Genomic DNA, 19,051 nt, shown 5'->3' on the forward strand with positions numbered 1-19,051 from the left:
TTGGATCTGGAAATGAAGTTCTAATCATATATTCTCAGTAAAGAGTTGTTACTTTTTCTTAATGCATGGGGGGATTATCTCCCACATTAGCAAGGAGATATGGAAGCTTCCTCTTCCTGAAAAAGTGAAGCTATTTACTTGGCTATGTTACAATAATAAAATATTGACAGCAGAAAACTTGGAGAAGAAAGGTATCACAGGCCCAAGTCATTGCCCTTTATGCTTCAATAGCTGTGAAACCACTGACCATCTCTTCGTATAATGTTCATACTCTAGAAAATGCTGGTTTCTTCTATTACAAAGCTTCAACATTAAGAGTTTGCCTTCATCAGTTTATGAGCTCTGGAATAGATGGAAGAAGCAGAACTCCGAACATATCCCATCATCTTCTTTGGCAAACATTGTCGCCACTACTTGTTGGTTCCTTTGGAAGGAAAGGAATCAGAGAGTTTTTCAGTTTGAAGCAAAATGTGTAGCAGAAATGGTAAGAAAAATTGCAAGAACGCTCCAAAGTTGGTTGGTACCAGTTGGCAGCAACTACACTGCAATCGTTGAACAATTCATCGAAACTGAAGAGACTTTTCCAAACAACTAAGAGCATGGAAAAAAGAGATACCTGAAAAGATACTCTTATTGTGAATGCATTCCTAAATTTGATTGTACTATTTGGTGAAGAGAAAGAGTCAAGAAGATAGCATAAGCAAAGCGGCGTTTCGTTTTCAAAGTGGGCATGCTCTGTAATGCATGCAGGAAGAAGGTTTTTAAACTGCTTCATTAGATTGAAAGTCTGGAGGAAGCATAAAATCATTTCTCGTCTTTTCCCTGCATTGGAACGCCTCTTGGCCATTAGATGCTGGTGTCTGTGGGGAGCGAATCGATTAAATAAACTATTCAGACAGTTGGAAATTGAATACGGTTAGCAGATAACAGAAACTTTAGGCTTACTTGAGTCGACTTGGGAACTCTTTTAAGGGATAGGGGCCTGCGATAATGGAACTGGAAGAGGCCTTTCCCCTGTAAAAATGATGCTGCGACCTGCCGTGGCTCTGAACTCTCTTCGGGACATCATCTCGGCTTGGGTGGAGGGACACTGTCTACTTCCTTATTTTAACGCATGAGGGGAATTAATGCAGGATGTTGGTTTCTCCATTTGGGGTGTGGTTCCTTGGGCACCTTGATAGGACTTCTTCATGCACGTTGCCATTGGTTTGGCCATTACAGACTTTTAATGTCTTATCTTCTCTTTCATATTCTCCTACCTCTGTTACCCTTCTAAATATTGAATGCAATTCTCAAGAGGGAAGTGACTTACTTCTTGTTTCTCAAAACAATTCATGTGACTCGCAACAAACCCCTTGTGCCACATCTGAAAACTTGTTGTGCAGTGAACAAACACCCCGCAGCACTTGTCACAAAAGAAGCGTGAAATGTAAACTCGCACAGTTATGTTTGCCAAAACAAACTTACCCGTAGCTACGATGCTAGCAAAAAGGAAAATTCTGATATTTGACTCGGCTATTACATTCCCAAGCAACAAGTCAATCCCATTTCCAAGAATTTTCAACTTTTTTTGGTATATTTACTACCCTGGTTAAACCACAAATAGAACTTCAGCATAAAAATATAGAAGGAAAATTCAGGAAATTTCTTTGCGCATATGAACCCATCATTTCATCCAGCATGTGTTATAAATCAACCTTTCCTCCTTTGCTACGGAAGCGCGATGAATGAATTAGGCACACCACAGCCTCGGCCTTTGTTTCTTGAGATCTCTTCTCATGAGGCAAAAACAGATCTGCATACAAGATCCCTCCTCTGCATGCTCCTTCATTGCTTTCCCAATGTCAATTGAAAGAAGAGCCACTAATCATACAGAAACCTAGTCATCCCCTCCAGCGTTGGCAAAAGAGAGATTGCCACCTGACTTACACATTACCTGAATAAAACTTCAAACGGTTTTTGTGCAGCAAAACCAGCTTACTCAATAGTAGTAAGAACCATTGAAGTTCCCTATCGTACTCTCTGTTCCAGATGACATCCAGCCAAAAATCACCCCTGCGGGTCTTAGTAGTTCCGCTTCTTGAGCCCACCTGAAATTTTGTAACGAGTAGATACTGTAGCAAGAGCATAATCAGTTTTCTGATGAAATACATTATGAGATATCTTTCTATATTTTCTGCATTTAGTTCTAGCTATTTCCGTGGGAAGAGGGTTAGGGAAACAAGCAGCGTAGAAGAATTGATTGACTCATCAAGCTCATGACCTAAAGGCTGCAGGTTTGAATCCTGTCCATGCTTTTTTCCTCTAAAGGCAAAAGACTTCCGTGAGCGAACACTCGGCCCAGCGGGTGAACATGCCGGGCTCCAGTTCCACGCATCTGCAGTCTTCTTGCATCACTCATTCCGATGGAAGAAGCATAAGCAAATAGGAAGACTGCAGATAGAATGAATAGACTTCTGGTAGCAACCGAATTTGAGAAAATGTAGCTAGGCATTATCATATTGGGAAAACAAGAATAGCAGATTAAACTTATTTGGGCTCCCCAATGTGACGGTCAAAAGCACCTTACAAGTCTACGTACCTGCAGACCAAAGAGCTAGAGAAGCGACAGAGACCAACCTGAACAAAGAAAACTATACAACATTTGTTGCTTCTTTCAGCATTCTGAACACTCAGAATCCGTTTTTCCACAACCAGCATGAAAGTTATAGATTGCTAAAGATTGCCAAAAGCGAAATAAGCTTGAATTCTCCAAAGGTCTGAAACCGTTTTGCTATAAAGCCATGGGATTTGACCAACCGGACAAGCAGCGTTACCTCTCCTTCAATGGACAGAACCAGACCTGCTGAACTCCCATGGTTGAAAGCAACCTTTCAGGGGAGAACTCAAGAAGACGGACGAGGCTGCCAACTGCCTCTGATGCATGGAGACCGAAGTTAGGCAGCTAAAACTGCTTGTCAACTTCATCGTCTCACCATCATCTGCTTGGAAATCAGGCTCATGACGAACAGCAGAAATCTGAAAGGCCTCGGGCAGGATGCAGCTGCAAAGGGAGCCTGAATAATATTCCAAACAGATAATTATGATACACTATTATAGTTTAGGCTGAAAGCTTATAAAAAGAGCTTACATAACAAACAAGTGTAACTAATAGACATGGTGCGGACATTGCAGCCACAAACTTTGGGAAAACTGCAGTCCCCAAACCTGATGGGACAATAAGAGAACCATAAAGTGGCAAGTAAAGCATGATCTGGAATTTGCATGTTAATTGGGTTAATTAGCAGCTGCATGGTGCCATCTGAAAATTGTAAAATGAAAATATGGCTAAATCATTGCACCTTGTGGGTTAGCCCACTTAAGCACCACATTCTAACTTCATTAGTCAATCTCAGTGTTCACAGTTAACAAACTACAGCACAGGATAGAGATATCAATGCTGTTATATTTAAGAATCTAAGATTCAGATGTACCATATACTTGGTAGTAATCATTATTTAATACCTCTTTGATGACATGAGATCTAAAAGGAACGTTTATGCTCATTTTCTTGTTTTCATGTGTTTGGTCTTATAAACATGTACGCATGGATGTTAAACAATAGCAATCATCGCAAGTACCAAGGATTGTTTATAATGCTAGACCTCTATTAATTAGTTAAAAGCGTATAACACAGGCCTGTGACAAAATTAATAATAAGCTAAGTAACAAAGGCTGGGATTGGTTTGTAGCTATAGGAGGGTTCAATGCAATAATGCCCCTTTAAACCATTTATTCTATATTAACCTACCAAATGCTAGAAAAATAACCAATTTGACATGGGCAAATTGGGCATTTTCAAAATTCGGTAAATATACTCTTTCACCTAATCTGTAGAAACTATTCCACCCTATAGAGGGTGGAGTAGTTTATTCCAGGATAAAGTGGTTAGGAGTAAGTTAACATATTTATTTAGCATGATAGTCGCAAATTTTCTAATAAACAGTTTTCCCTACCACAACACACACAAAGTGTAGCAATGACACGACGACACACTGTGCCCTACCTGGAATGAGAATTCCACACAGTAAAGTGCTAAAACCAGCATGATGCATGATACTTTCCTAGTCAAGAATCACACAAGACATGCCTGTCAAACTTTCAAAATTACTTAAAGAAAGAGGCACTGACTCCATAAAATACTAATCCAAATATTACATTATTGAAGGAAATGACAGCATTGATCCATTGCTCTTGCCGTCACAAGGATAAGACAAATGGAATAGGTAGTATGGAACAATTCAATTTAGTAAGATCATAAATTGCCGCAAAAGAATATGGGTGTCACACCTTCAGCCTTGTATTGGGACTTCTAGGAGGCTCTTACATTATCACTTATTTCTTTGAATCATCAAGGCACGGAAAAGGTTTTTAAGTACAGCCCCCTAGACATGGTAGTTGCAAAAGTTTATATGCATAAAAGACAAAATTGTATGATCGGCATGTGAGACAATGTACTTGTGACTTGTGAGTCTGCATGTTATGCATGTGGAAGCTGATAACAAGCTTATACTAAGTTGTGCACGTGGCATCTATCCAATTATTGGCAAATTAAATATGTGAACCTGTACACCAAATTGTTCGGTGTAACACTTCCGTTACTTTTTTTTCCAGTGTACAGCAAGGTTGCATGTTTTACCACTAAATGTGCTTGACTGGATCTAATGGATGGTGCAAATCAAGAATCTATTTGTCTTATGGTCATACAGTGTGAACCATAAATCTGAAGCATAAGCATACAAACAGTGCTTGCACCATCTGTGTCAAGCCTACCTTCTCAGAAGATCAGTGAGATGAAGGATTCAAGAAATCTCACACCTGATTATGTATATGGCTAAATAGCTAAAGATGAATAAACAGATCAGCTGTTAAACAGAAACCATGGAACATAGGTAGTATTACATCATTTACCATGAGGTTTACAAATTATTTATGGATTCGATATTGGCCAAGATTCAGTGAGTATACATTCCTAATCAGTAGTTATCAAAAGAAAAGAACCATCTCAAATTATTTAAGAACTCTCACACGTGAGAGAGAGAGAGAGAGAGAGAGAGAGAGAGAGAGAGAGAGAGAGAATTTTAATGAGTTTTCATCTAGTACTCAATTGATTGTACCATGCTTTCTATTGCAACATGCATGCAAGAGTGCATGTGTGTACGTATGCATAATTATTTCACACATATTTGCAATTTTTCCATTTAATATAATATTTTTACTTCCCAGCTAATTATACCTTGCCAAATGTTTTGCAATTTTCCCAATTTTCAACTTTATGTTTGCCCCAATAACAAACTTGTGATTTCCCAACGAGGTAGTTGAGATGAAGAGGCAATCCAAGGCAGCATCAGTAGGCTATGATGTATCACCTAAACATAGCAAAAAAAGCAGTAAAAAAATGAAATTACCTATATTGGCAAGTCGATTGACCCATTTTGGAATTGAATTGCCTGTCAACTTATAACAGATATCCTCACAGAAATGGTTGCAGTTCTTCACAATCAAATGGTAGTCATCTCCATTATAGTTTACAGAATTGAGCTCCATAAACTCTCTGACCTGAATAGGGTCTAAACATGTTGTGCCCATGAATATTGACTTCCGGAATCTAAAGCCTGGACAAGAGCGAGGCTCAACTTCAAAGACACCGCTAGTTGGGTAGTCATGTGCACCAAATGCATACTCCATGCCATGAACTGTAAATATGTAAAGCATTAGGACATTCTAGAATACTTATCTGCTATATATAAAAATGACAATTTTGAATTTGAGGAGCATTCCATTCCAGTTCCATCTGTCATTTTTTCTTTCAAAATACCCTTCTGCATCTCTTGCAATACATGGCTAACTCCTAATTAAAGAAACCCAACTTTTTACAAGATAATCAAATTCTAGCTTTCACAAAAGGAAACAAAAATAATTAGATTTTAATTACTCATTTTAACAACGATAAGGCAAGGGAAAAATACTGAAAGATCCCACTGTTTTTATCCGCACTTTTCATATATAAAAGTTTTAAATTTTATACTCCTTAAATGTGCAGTGCACATGTCCTGCTGCTGTTTTTTTCTTTTTTTAATACCAGAATTCCAAGCGACCTAGAAGCAACAAATGAATAAGCATTAATTCATCAAATCGAATACAGCTTCCTACAGTGATCATGTCACATCAATACATGAACCTGCATTTTTTATATCATACTTGGGATAGTTATTTCTATCATAGCAATGCACAAATCACTTTTTTCTTGAGAACAGCGGGAAGAATTATTTTTCAACAAGTCTTCATGGTATTTGGAGTTGCAACTTGGGCTCATATTCAGCAACTTGACCGATGGCCAGATTAGCCATAAGTTGATTAGCAGGATATTACTTGCAGGGAGATTGAAAATTATCATGCATCCCACCCACAGACTGGCAGATCCCATCAGCTCAACACCCATAAGCCCTGAAACCAGCATCTCCAAATACCAATGTGCTAACATCAACATGCAAGCCCTAAGCCTGCAGCTGAAACTGCAGCCATACCAAACATGTTAACTGCAACTTAAATTGCTGCAATTCTTGTTGCACTGCAATTTTAAGTGAAGACAGCAGTAACAACAAGCAATTCCAAAAGCCTCCAGACAACATTAATAGTAAGCAACCCAAAAAGGCCCCTTAACATTAAAGAAATCCTCAGAGAATTTCTGCTGTGCCCATGTATTTTAGACATTCACAAACAAAATTTAAAATAATTATTGATTAGTCTTATGCAACTTCTTTGGAGAAAGATATTCCTCAAAAAAGCAGGAAAAAAAAAAAAGAAACTCCTTTGGAGAAAGATATGAGTTATGACAATTGTTTCAATGGTAGGAAAGTTTTAACAATGATCGATAGCCATATCAGTTCCTGCCAATATCTTTGCTTATCCTGTGCACCAACCAATTCAAGGCTGCTTACCTTATCAATGCATTATGATATATAAATGAGTGTGTGTGTGTGTGTGTGTGTGTGTGTCTTATGCAACTTCTTTGGAGAAAGATATTCCTCAAAAAAGCAGGAAAAAAAAAAAAGAAACTCTTTTGGAGAAAGATATGAGTTATGACAATTGTTTCAATGGTAGGAAAGGTTTAACAATGATCAACAGCCATATCAGTTCAATTCAAGGCTGGTTACCTTATCAACGCATTATGATATATATATAAGTGTGTGTGTGTGGCTGCTTACCTTATCAATGCATTATGATATATATGCATGCACGTCCGTGTGCGTGTGCGTGCGTCCGTGTGCGTGTGCGTGCGTCCGTGTGCCTGCATGTGCGTGTGCATGCGCGCGCGTGTGCGTGTGCGTGTGCCATGCGTGCGTGCGTCCGTGTGTGTGTGTGTCTCAGATTTCTTCTATTCCAAATCTAGGGTTCTTGTTGTGTTCCATTTTTCATCTAAAACCCAAGCTTCACTTCATTTAGATCACATGGATGCAAGGTCGGCTGTATCGAGACCAGGACCCATACTAATTGTCTGACAGTATGATACAATACAATACTGGTACCAAGGAATGCCGTATCGGGCCGAACCGCCTGGTATGGGGTGTGCCGAACCGTCCCGATGGAGAACCGAGATGGTTCCGGCATGGAAAACGGCACATGCCGGTGGCGGAGAAGAAAAGAGAGAAAACAAGGAAAAGAGAGGAAGAGAAAGAGAGAGGAAGAAAAAGAGGAAGGGAGGTCAGCCGGAGGGCCGTCAGAGGGCCTCCGGTGGGCCGTCATGGCCGTCAGGCGGCGTAAACGCCTTCCGTGGCTCCGCGGCGTGAAACAGAGGCGATCCGCCCCTGTTTCCCATTTTTTTAAAAAATATTTTTTTTAAATGAAGCCAGCATGGGGTTTGCCGGCTTCACTTAAGTGATGTCCGCAAACCCAGTGCCGGCTTCATTTTAAAAAATATTTTTTAAAAAAAAACACGGAAACAGGGGCGGATCGTCCCTGTTTCACGCCGCGGAGCCGCGGGGGCCGTAAACGCTGCCTGCGGGCCACGACGGCCCGTCGGAGGCCCTCCGACGGCCCCTCCGACAGACTCCCCTCTCTCTTTTTCTTTCTTTCTTCCTCTCTCTATTTCTCTCTCTTTCTCTCTTTTTCTTCTTCGGTTCGGCTCTGTTTTCCTTCATCGGTTTACCTCGGTTCGGAACGAAACGGAGGTGTGCCGAACCGTACCGCCGGCCGGCCGATCCGGCCACCGGTACCGATTTTGCAGACCTTGACTGGTACCATGCCATTCCAATCCGTTTTAGATAACCATTTTATTTTCAAATTTGAACTGAAGTTAGCAGATGGTTTACTGACTTTAGTTCAAAATTCAAAATTTAGAGAAAGAGAGAGATCGAAATGGAAAATAAAAGATTGTGACATAGGAAAAGCCTGAGATAAAGGGAAAACTAGGAGAGAGGGAGGGAGGGGGGGCAAGAGAAACCCTAACTCCAACCAGACAGAGAGAAAGAGGGAGGGAGAAGGGACTTACCAATAAAGGGATGCTTTCTAACTATTGAAGTGGTCAAAGGGGGAGGAATTAGCGACTGGCTTTTTTTTTTTGGGTTGGGGGGGGGGGTTGGAGGCTGCTCTCGAACAACCTTCAGGTGAGGGGCAATGGAATATAGGGAGGGGGCAGTGAACCATTAAGAGAATGCGAAATTTAAGCGAATGGAGGTGGAGGGAGGCGACTGAAATCAAGGCCCATCTCGAACCAAATGGATGAATTATGCTATCCCTGGCTAATCCAGTTCTGTACATCCCAAAGCGCTTGGTTTGGCATAGCTTAGCCTTCCTTGCATGGACACAATCATCATAAATATCCAAACCTCCTTAATGAAGGTGATCATAACTGTGACAAACTGGCCGGTTCAGAATGTATCAAACTAGACCAGTCCAGGATGGCACAATTCATCATATATATTCGAGGTAGTTCGAGTCACCCCTTCCCTTGCTTTCTTGCTTCGTTCTAGAACCGCCCCTCCCTTCCAGCCAATCAAAATGTTCGACCCCCTCCCCCCCACCCGGCAATCACTCACAATTGTCTGAGAGCACATCCCACCATTAAGTTCCTCTCTATCCCTCCGTTCGAAACCCTCCTCTACCTCCCCTTCTCCTCTTTGATCCCTCCTCCTAGGGTTTTCCACCCCAAATCCTCCCTCTAACTCCCTCCCTCCCTCTCTCTCCCTCCCTCCCCATTCAAAGCTCTTCTCCACCTCCCCTTTTCTTCAATCCCTCCTCAGGTTCCTTTCCAACCCCAAATCCCTCTCCCTCTCCCTCCCTCACTCCCCCTCCCCCTCTCCCTCCCTCTCTCTCCCTCCCTCCTTTTCTCCCTCACCAACTCTTCCTAAGTCGGTACCCCCCAGAATGGCATGATACAAATCATACCATGCCGAACCAATTACCAGTTGGCACATCCCCTCTGGTACCAATTCGGCAAACCTTGATCAAGACTAAGTCTGTCAAAAGAAAATAATGTACAACTTAAGTATCTATACAGTTGTGACACTAACTTTGACATGGTGAATGCCAAAAGTTCAAGAACAAGAAATTCTGATCAATGTTGCTCCGTAATAAGTTCTCTAAATGATTCACCAAAAGATGATGCTTTGTTCGTTATGCTCCTCACCACTAGTATATCCTTATTCTCATAAATATTGGAGTCTAGAGCAATTCAACACTCAATGCCACATTAGTACTTTACTATTTAGATGCTCATGTCTTTAACTCTCTAGATCCACATCAATGGGGCTTATACCTTATTCCCTCACCAATCTTGCAACAAGTTTGTTTCCTTTTTGGATCTCCATGGATGCCCGACTATGTCAGATCTTTTCCAATTTCCTAAATTTTGTATGTGTTTTCTTTATCAATTATTCAGCTTTTACTTCTACTTCTGATTTCACAATCTCAATTTATTTGCCCATGATCTACATACATCTAACATGATAGCTTTCTGAAAAATCATACTTTTCTGACCTGATTCAAAATCAATGCAATTCATCGAGCCAATCTCATGTCCAACAATGAAATCGTCTCAAACAATTTGCAACTCCAACTAGGGGGGTCATTTGCTTTTTCTCTTGCCTCATTGATATGGCATGTTGTCATGACATTGGTATCCTTTAATCCACTAAAATCATCTTCTTTGTTCAAACCAAAGAAATTGAAATTGATTTGCAACTTCATCTAGAGAAGCTTGTTGTTAGTGACTTAGTGTAATACATACAATAATTGCGGAATGGTCCCAAACCGCTCGGTTGGGAGCATGCCAAACCATACCTAGGTGGACCAGGATAGTTCTGGCTTTCAAAACAATACACCAATGAGCAGGGGGGGAGGGAGAAGGAAAAAGAAGAAAAGAGAGAGATGGGGAAGGAGGGAGAGGGAGAGGGAGCCTCCAGAGGCTGCCAGAAGGCCACTACGCCCACTAGAGGGTCGGAGGAGGCCTGATCATAACTAGGATGGAAGACCCCATTTTATTTTTATCTTGGAGAGATCGTGTGACTTTACTTAATCCCCTTTTTTTTATTTTGGCGACATCAGGTGAAATCAACAAAATACAAAAGGGGATTAAGTGAAGTAGGCAATGCTATTGTCGATTTCACCTGATGTCCCCAAAATAAAAAATGAAATGGGGGTTTCCACCCTTGTTTCAATCGCGCCTCCTCCGGTCCTCCAGTGGTCTCTAGAGGCTCTCTCTCTCTCCCCTCTTCTCCCTCCCCACTCCTCGCTGGCCCTCAAGCAGCCTTAGCGAGTCTCTAGCAATCTCTAAAGGCTCCCTCTCCATCCCTCCCCCATCTCTCTCCCTTTCTCTCATTCTTCCTCTACCCTGCTATGTCAGTTCGAGCACGATATGAAACGGAATGGGGGCATACCTAACCATATCACCAGCCAATCGATCTGGGACCCGATACTGGCACAGCAAACCTTAATTTGCATTGGTTACTAAACTGTGAGAAGATCAAATATGCTAGTGTTGTAACAAATCCAGCTATAAAAAGCTTAAGGAGAAGTGCCAATAGTAAAAAATGGAGGTTAAATTAGGAATCATGCACAGTGCAAGTGCAAAATGATAATTTTGTATAAGATTATGACTACCGTATTTGTGTAGCATACCAAGCAATTAGTGAAATATATTATATGTTCAGCCGGTAGAATTGTTATTCCTTGTTTTCAGCTGCTAGAATTTTCAGCTGGTACATCTCTCATGAGTTTTTTTTTTCCAAAATCACCCATGGGATTCCTTTGATCTCTAAAAAGGCATTACAAGAAAAATATATTTTCTCCCATGACCTCAATATCTGAGTGGCCTGAGGTCATTCATAAGAATAGTTAGTTGGATGATGGAATCTGTTATAAAACTGGGCGGTTTCTTGAATTTAATGTTTCTCATCCTAGGTATAATACTGGTAGTTTAATCAATGATTTCCTCCATGGGATACCTAAAATCAAAAGTTCTAATGATATACAAATGGTCTTTTAGGAACCTAAGTGTATCCACTTGTTCCATGAACTAAAAATTTCCTTCCAAGGGATATCCAAACTGCTAAGAGCTGGATGATTTATAACTAGTGCTTGGCAAACATAAAAAGTTGAGTGCCTTCCACTTAGTGTGAGCATAGTAATGTTATGGGCTTTTAATATGATTTGCAAAAGGCCAATACAGAGGAGAATTTTCTTGTAGGGTAGGGGGTGTACCATAACAGACTACATACCAAGTGTTCACCCAAGAGTACCATCACCTGTTGGTGGACTCTTGGTGTCACTATTTGATAGTGAGGGGTACTCCCCAAGTTGTAGGTTTTTTCCCTCCTGTGCCTTTCTGATACATCTGTCTAATCTTGGCCGGTTGCATTTTGTTAAAACCTTTACATTTCTTGCTGTCTAAAACAAATGCAAAGGTTGATAAGAAATCAAGGGACACAATCTACGGAGTGCCGCATAAAATTATGTTAGCCTGCTCACGATGTTATTAGCAACTTTGAAAAATTAGTGCTCCTTGCAAGACAAAAATATACTAAAATAAAAATAATTAAGCATTTGCATATAGCTACTTAAGTTTACGTTTAAAGATTTAAGAGGCCAATAAACATTTTTGAGCATGTATATCCACATTCCACAAATACATGAAAACCATATCTTTCATCTGCAGCCACTGAAACTCAATTAGTCTCATAGCTCACACAGCGAAACAATGCAAAGGATACAAAAACTTAAAAATACACATATTTCATCAAACTAAGCAGTTCATCTAAAGGACCAATGGACATGCACATGCATTTCAAGCAATGGTAGTAGTCCCAATAATGAAATATAGTAGTCAAGGAATAGCTAGAAATACCTTCAACCCCTGAATGGAATATTCCAATGCCTGCCCAATAAACAAAGTCATTCACAGATGTAAGGTCATACACATTCAGATAAACTGGTGCATTTCCATCTGTTCTCTCGGCTGAACGAACCTTGGGGAACATACAGAAACGAGTGGAAGATTTGCCTCTCAGGCGAAGAGGCCAACTCTTCAGCAAGCCCAACTTTGTATTTCTTCTGATGACAGAAAAAAAGTTTAATAAACCCAAAGACATGTAAAAACAACCAAAAGCTGGCCTTTTGGCAAACCAAATAGCAGTTGCAAACTTTAAAAGAACACAAGTGGAATTCAAGGTGAAGAAGTATCATCAAGTAGAGACAATATGGAGTCTCACCCCTTCTTTGAGCCTGACTTCATATTTCTGCTATTGGTACAAGAATACTTTGACCGCCTAGCACCTTCTCACCGCATATTGAAGGAACAAAATGGCAGCTTTGCTGTCAACAGACAAAATCACAGACAAAACTGCAAACGACAGATGCACAACTTAGAGTTGAAAGATAAGATAACATCAAATGAGATCTAGAAGTTTCATAAGTAGTGATGATTGTTGAAAGATAAGATAACATCAAATGAGATCTAGAAGTTTCATAAGTAGTGATGATTGATGAAAACTTGTTATATTCTATGTAAAACTAAAACAATGATTTTGTCTAAAAGTGAAGATCAAGATAGAGGATATAAGGGTGATAAAAAACAAAACAAGCCAGAAAAGTCCAAGACAATACATCATTGGCTAATTGGTGGTGTCCTTTCTTTACAACAACATGTGCCCACACATGTCACCCAATTTAATAGAAAAATTAGTCACAGGGTGTTTCCACAGACTTTTATAACGGAACAAATGCAGGACAAATTCTCAGGACAAAAGAAGAACATGTAAGTAAAACTTAAACAAAACCGATAATTTTCATCAACAAATATTGTCCCACTATCATTTGCATGATTAGTAGATTCCTTACTTCAATACAGAGCAATATGGAAGTTACAGAAAGTATTCAGCATGCACTGGGTTGCACATATGGACATGGATTAATCACATATATTCCAGGTGGATGTCTATATTTCCTAGTTCCTACCCAAAGTGGATGTTAATATTTCCAACCAAAATGAAGGCATAATATGGGAGGAAACCAGCACCTCATGTATGCTTTGCATAACTTGGTATCAATCTTCCAGGCAATGGCAAAGCCTGACATCAAATGTTGGGAGGACAAAGTAATAATTTATTAATATTTTTTTAAATAAAATATTTTATAATAAATAACAAAATAAAGATATATATATATATCCAAAAATATTATAAAAATATCAATAAATATTTAATTTTATGTATAAACAAAAATAAGTAAAAAATATTGCCTTATGCCATCTGCAAAATGATTTTGATTATGTAAAAATCTCAATAATCTCTTCCACATTAAAGGTTAAAGAATAAATAAAGGGTTAAAGAAGAACTAAACAACTGTTTTTTCTTTAAAAAATTTATTATTTTCAATAAAAAATTAATATATAAATTAATTATATAGTCTTTTCTCAAACTGGTGGACTCGTAATGTGCGTAAGATAAAAATATTGGAGGGGCCATCATATATATAAATATATAGGTAATAAGTATTTTATTTTTTTTTTGGAGGGGGCAATGGCCCCCCTTGGTCCCTCTTACGCTCCGCCACTGCTTCCAGGCATCACCCACCAACAAAAATAAATTGGCTTGGTATTCATAACTTGAGTCCATAAAATATTTTGATGGTGGGAAAAGTAACCAAGTTGTAGAATGCTTAATGGAAGATCTTTATAACTTTTTCCAAATGCAGGAGTTATCTTGTCATTCTCTGTTGGGGGCTTTCTGTGATGAATCAGTATGCAATTCAAATATCAAAAATGACCTGTGATCACATAATAACATCAAACATGACAAGCACACCATACTACTTGACCCTATAGTATGGCGACGAATATTTAATCTAACTCTGCAAAAGAGAATGGTCAGGAGATTAGTCTACTTCAATAGGGAACATCCAAATATAGCTCATATTGCCCATCTATGGCATTAATCTATCCAGATTCTCAATGATGTCATCTCATTATTGTTCACTAAACCATCCATATCTCAATTTATCCCTAACACGGGTCTTCCCAAATCATCAAAACAAAAGCTGAAGGCTTATATTAATTTACTAATTACTATACCCAACGTTCTGATGGTGGCATCCTGGCCATCCCATTCCTATTCCTGTAAGAAAAAGGGACCATGATGGATTTGGGACTCCGAAACCTATCCATACAAAAAGAGAAGAAAGGAAAGAAGGAAAGAAAGGAAAGATAAAGGAAAGGAAAAAATAAAAGGAAAGAAAAGAAAAATGAAAAAAGAAAGGATGGGAGAAGAAAAGAAAGAAAAAAGAAACGAAGGCAGAAGACAAGAAAGAAAAGAATAAGAAAAAGAGAAAGAAAAAAAGGGAGAGAGTCAGAGGATATCCACTGGAATGCATGACTGGGACTATTGCCGGCAAGATTTTCTGAGCCGGTACTGCCGGCCGTATCAGCTGGTCGAAGGTACGATTCGGTATGATTTCGTACCGTACCGAATCAAGATGAATCAACAAAGGTAAGCAGATTCGAACCGGAAGAAGAAAAGGAAAGAAATAGAGAAAAATAGAGAGAAATAGAGAAAGAGGATGAAGAAAGAAAAAGAGGGAGGTGAAGGAGCCGGCGAGGCCGCCAGACAGCCTTCGGCTGGCCGCCGTGGCAGCCAGAAGGCGCAGTCCACGGGCGCAGCGCTGCAGGCGTGAAATAGGGGCGACGCCCCTGTTTCGTGAGTTTTTTTAAAAAAATTTGGTTTTAAATGAAGCCGGCAAATAGTTTGCCAGCTTCACAGTTTTTGACTTTTTTTAAAAAAAAAAAATTCTGAAGTCGGCAACTGGGTTGCCGACTTCATCAGTTTAAAATCAAAAAAATAAAAATAAAAACAAACGACGACCTGTTTCCAAAAAGAAGGGGGTGAAGCCGCAGAGGGGCTCCGCCCGCTCGATCGCCCTCAGGTCGTCGGTGTCAGCTCACCGGCCACTGGGGGCCTCGCGACGGAGGCGCCGTCCGTCCGGTAGATCGCTCCCCCCAAGCGCTCTCTCTCTCTTTCTCACTCTCTTGAAAGTCCTATCGGACGATACGGGGCTCGGAAGCCCTCCGACGACCGCAACCGACCACCGTCAACCTCTGATGACTCCTATCTCCCTCCCTCTCCTCCTCTCTCTCTCTCTCTTTCTCACTTTCCCTCTCTTTCTCTCTCTTTCCCTCCCGTACCACCAGTGTACCAAATTTACCGGCCGAACCGTGCCGGTTCCCCGTCGGTCCAACACGATATGGGGTGTAACGGCCGGTTCAACATGATACGGAAAATCTTGATTGCCGGGATGGGATTGGACAGCGGAGCATCCTGTTCCATAAAGAAACCGAAACACTTTTATCCCATAGGATTTAAAACCTTGATTATACCAATTATCAGCAATCTAGTAACCGGCACTGTATCTTTCATGCAAAAGCTGTAGTTTACTGGAAGTCCAGAAATTAATCAACATATCCTGAAATCCTCTGCAAAGGTCTAGTTACCTTGCTACGTGTGCAGCCTATGGCAAGATTTTAACATGGAGATCTTCTTATAAATCTTGAATTACTTAGACAACCATTGGTTTGGCAAAAATCAACTACAACCAATGACTCGAGCAATCTTGATTTTCATAATACTATTGTCTTTGGACAATCCAAGAGAAGTGGAGTATCACTGCCCTATCTGCCTTTTAAATGAAAAGTTGTGCTAGCATTAAACTAAATATTTATCTTATGAATGATATGATCAAGAAGAAAGCTGATTATGTTACTTTATGAAAAGCTGGGGGTAGTGAAAGCAGACATGCTAACCATTTCGAGTTTCTATATTATCATGACATGACATCAAATGGTATGTCATACATGATATCCAAAAGCAATAAAATTAAGGATTTGATCTGCAAAGTTAGCAATATCCAATTCCTACATGACCCTATTAGACGGCTATGTTACTTTTCCACTTTGCATGTTCCATTTATATCTTTGTCATACTTTTACCCTGCATCTGTGTAACTCTTTTAGATTGATCGAGTAAAAGATGACACGTGTATATACAAGGACAAACTCCTCCCATATATTTCTTAACTCCATCTTCTTTTTCTTTTTCTTTTTCTTTTTTTTTTTGTCAACTAAAATAAAGACAAGCCACTTAAATATTACAAATATATATATGTACAAACGCCAGCTATGAAAGCTACATCAAGTTGTTTTAAGCAACTAATACATTTATGCATAAAGGACAGCGAAAATTAAAAAAAAAAAAAACTCTCTATCGCGTGATGTATTTCATAGATCAAGATTGGCATTACAACAGAAGGAAAACAAAAGCAAACGCAGAAAAAAAAAAGAAAGAACTTACCACGGGATCTTCTTCCTGGGAAAATCATGAGATCTTCGCAGATCTCAGCAGAATGCCCAGCGCATTACAAGAACAGAATCCACTCTTGAATGTACATTGCCAAGAAAAAGGGAAATATTCCAATCAAAGATCTAAAGAAACATAAAACAAGAAGCAGAATCCCATTAACCCCTTCAATCTCTGAGCTTTTACAATCCAATTACCCAGAAGCCGAAAACATTGAAGAAAGAAAATACCAAGAAACGAGGGCATCAAGAACATGAGAATTGGAGGGAAGTCGAGTTACCAGCCCAGGAATATCCCAAGAAAACGACCTCCGCTGCCGATCGAAGGGCTCCCGAAGCCCTAAAGCGGCAAAGAGTGTATAGAGGAGTGAGGCATTGCAGCGGAGTTAGGAGATAGAGGATCTCTTGCGATTTGGGAGGAGGAAGAGCTCTCAGCCTTTCCGTCTCTCCGACTCCCTCTCTCTCCCTCCCCCGGGCTCCCCTGTCCCTCCCCCCTCCCTCTTTTAAGAACCAACAAGCTTTCTTTCCTTCCATCTTTCCTTCCATCGATCAGAGCGCTTTTCTCTTCAGAAAACAATTTTTGTGCGGACGCGTGGCTTCTGCCTCTTTCGGTTAATTTTAGAGCCGTTACGGGCTTACCGGAAATACCGTTGATTGCGACGGACTTTTTATTTTCTAACATCCTGCATTCGAACTTGTTTAGGATAGGAGAAACACGGAAAGATACATGCGTGGGAAAGCTTACCTGTAAAGAGATTATATCGTTTATCCAAAATAAATAAATAAATAATACATATATTTTTTTTCGTTTTTTTCTTTTGGTGCAAGAAGGGCGAAGCAGAAAGAAAAAGTTAAGACCTCGTGCAACATTAGTTCTGAAATGCCCGGTGTCACCCAGCTGAAACTGGAACCCATCATTCCAACATGCCGTGCCATAAAATGTACGTATTTGATTTATGGGATAATGGAAGCACAAGTGGGGTGAATTGTCGCGCTTTTGGCCGTTTAAGATAAAAAGGTTATCACCAGCTGTGAACTGTCCACACCGACAATGTTTGTTCCGAGGATCCAAGCCATTACAATCTAAACGGATTTTAGAGTTTTGCGCACTTGCAGCGATTGTTCGCTCCGTAGTGAGATGCTGATAAGTTCGATTATTTCTCTAACTCTCCATATTTCGTGAGAATGGAACTCATGCTTTATATTTTTTTTTCTCTCTATAGCTGCAGAAAAGGATCACAAATCCAAATTGGCAAATAATAGGGAGCAAAATCATGTGTAACCCTCTTCTAACGACTCTGACCATTCAAAAGCATGCGCATGTCACAAGGTATTCTGTTTCGCAGCAGAAAATTTCAACAGTATCATAATCTCTTTACCAGTTATTTCATAATACATTAGTACCAAGTAGATGTTGCCAGCATGAAGTTCTAATTCAAGACTGAACTTGAGCAGTAGATCTTTCTTTAGCTTGCGCTAAATAATCGACTGCAAATGATTAGACAATGTGAAGCATGAAATGTAGCTTATGTAAATCTTTATAATGTTTTTGAGTGAGTCATAGAATATTACTAATGATCGCTACTATATGGATTTCATGAAGAATGTGACATATTGGCAACTTGCTCAAGTGCATGTTGGGCCAGTGGAACTTGCAAATGAACTCATGATGATCTAGAGAATGGCAAATATTGTAATTATGAAATATACAATGGATGCGACGGATAAAAAGATGGCCACAATGCAAAATTTGGTGCTGGTTTGTGATCTCTGTACAAGTAAAAGAATTTGAAGAATTGATGGATAAAATTGAAGGTGTCTCATAATTTGATGAAATCAATCAATAAATTAAGTCAAACGACATGATAGGATAACATAAAGCCAATGCATTTCACGAACTAGACTATGGAGATGATGAGATGATAATAGACCAAAAATCCTCATGCTGAGACGCACTGGAATTAATCACGTCAACCCAACAGCTTAATGGCTTGCCAAAACTCAAGCCAATCTAAATCAACTCAATTATCAAATAGGTTAGCTCGTTAGGTTGGAGTCCTCTAAATCAACCAAATGGTTCTTAAGTGGAAGAATCAGGAAGAGATGTTGCTTTTGTGCTTTTCATGCGTCCCTGGACATGTTTTAGCGCATGTACATGGCTAGCTTAGTTTC

General features: G+C 39.8%; 1 protein-coding gene across 4 annotated transcripts; it reads right to left on the bottom strand.

The window, feature by feature from the left end:
- Positions 1-1,538: 1,538 nt before the first annotated feature.
- On the bottom strand, positions 1,539-17,387 carry LOC105056455 (deSI-like protein At4g17486). Of its 4 annotated transcripts, XR_012138631.1 has the most exons (7): positions 17,161-17,374; positions 16,875-17,005; positions 12,747-12,877; positions 12,383-12,588; positions 5,448-5,735; positions 2,620-3,056; positions 1,539-2,090 (listed from the first exon to the last, which is right to left on the bottom strand). XR_012138631.1 is itself a non-coding variant. In XM_073252033.1 (6 exons), exons 3-6 carry the CDS (start codon positions 12,767-12,769, stop codon positions 2,824-2,826), a joined length of 750 nt encoding a protein of 249 aa, XP_073108134.1. In that variant the 5' UTR covers positions 12,770-12,877; positions 16,875-16,958; positions 17,161-17,387; the 3' UTR covers positions 2,500-2,823. The 4 variants fall into 4 exon arrangements, 3 of the variants coding, with proteins under 3 accessions (XP_073108134.1, XP_019704736.1, XP_073108133.1); XM_073252033.1 differs by lacking the exon at positions 1,539-2,090 and having other exon boundaries at positions 2,500-3,056; positions 16,875-16,958; positions 17,161-17,387; XM_019849177.3 differs by lacking the exon at positions 1,539-2,090 and having other exon boundaries at positions 2,500-3,056.
- Positions 17,388-19,051: the final 1,664 nt, after the last annotated feature.

Source organism: Elaeis guineensis, chromosome 2 (assembly GCF_000442705.2).
Source record: "Elaeis guineensis isolate ETL-2024a chromosome 2, EG11, whole genome shotgun sequence".
In the NCBI taxonomy this organism is placed as follows: domain Eukaryota; kingdom Viridiplantae; phylum Streptophyta; class Magnoliopsida; order Arecales; family Arecaceae; genus Elaeis; species Elaeis guineensis.

Bases quoted from the DNA above. Each gene is read 5' to 3' on its own strand.
- LOC105056455 (XM_073252033.1), bottom strand. From the start codon at position 12,769: ATGAAGTCAGGCTCAAAGAAGGG. The intron at 12,589-12,746 runs GTGAGACTCCAT...TTCTGTCATCAG, and splicing joins AAGTCAGGCTCAAAGAAGGG to AAGAAATACAAAGTTGGGCT. The intron at 3,057-5,447 runs GTAATTTCATTT...AATATTATTCAG, and splicing joins CAATCGACTTGCCAATATAG to GCTCCCTTTGCAGCTGCATC.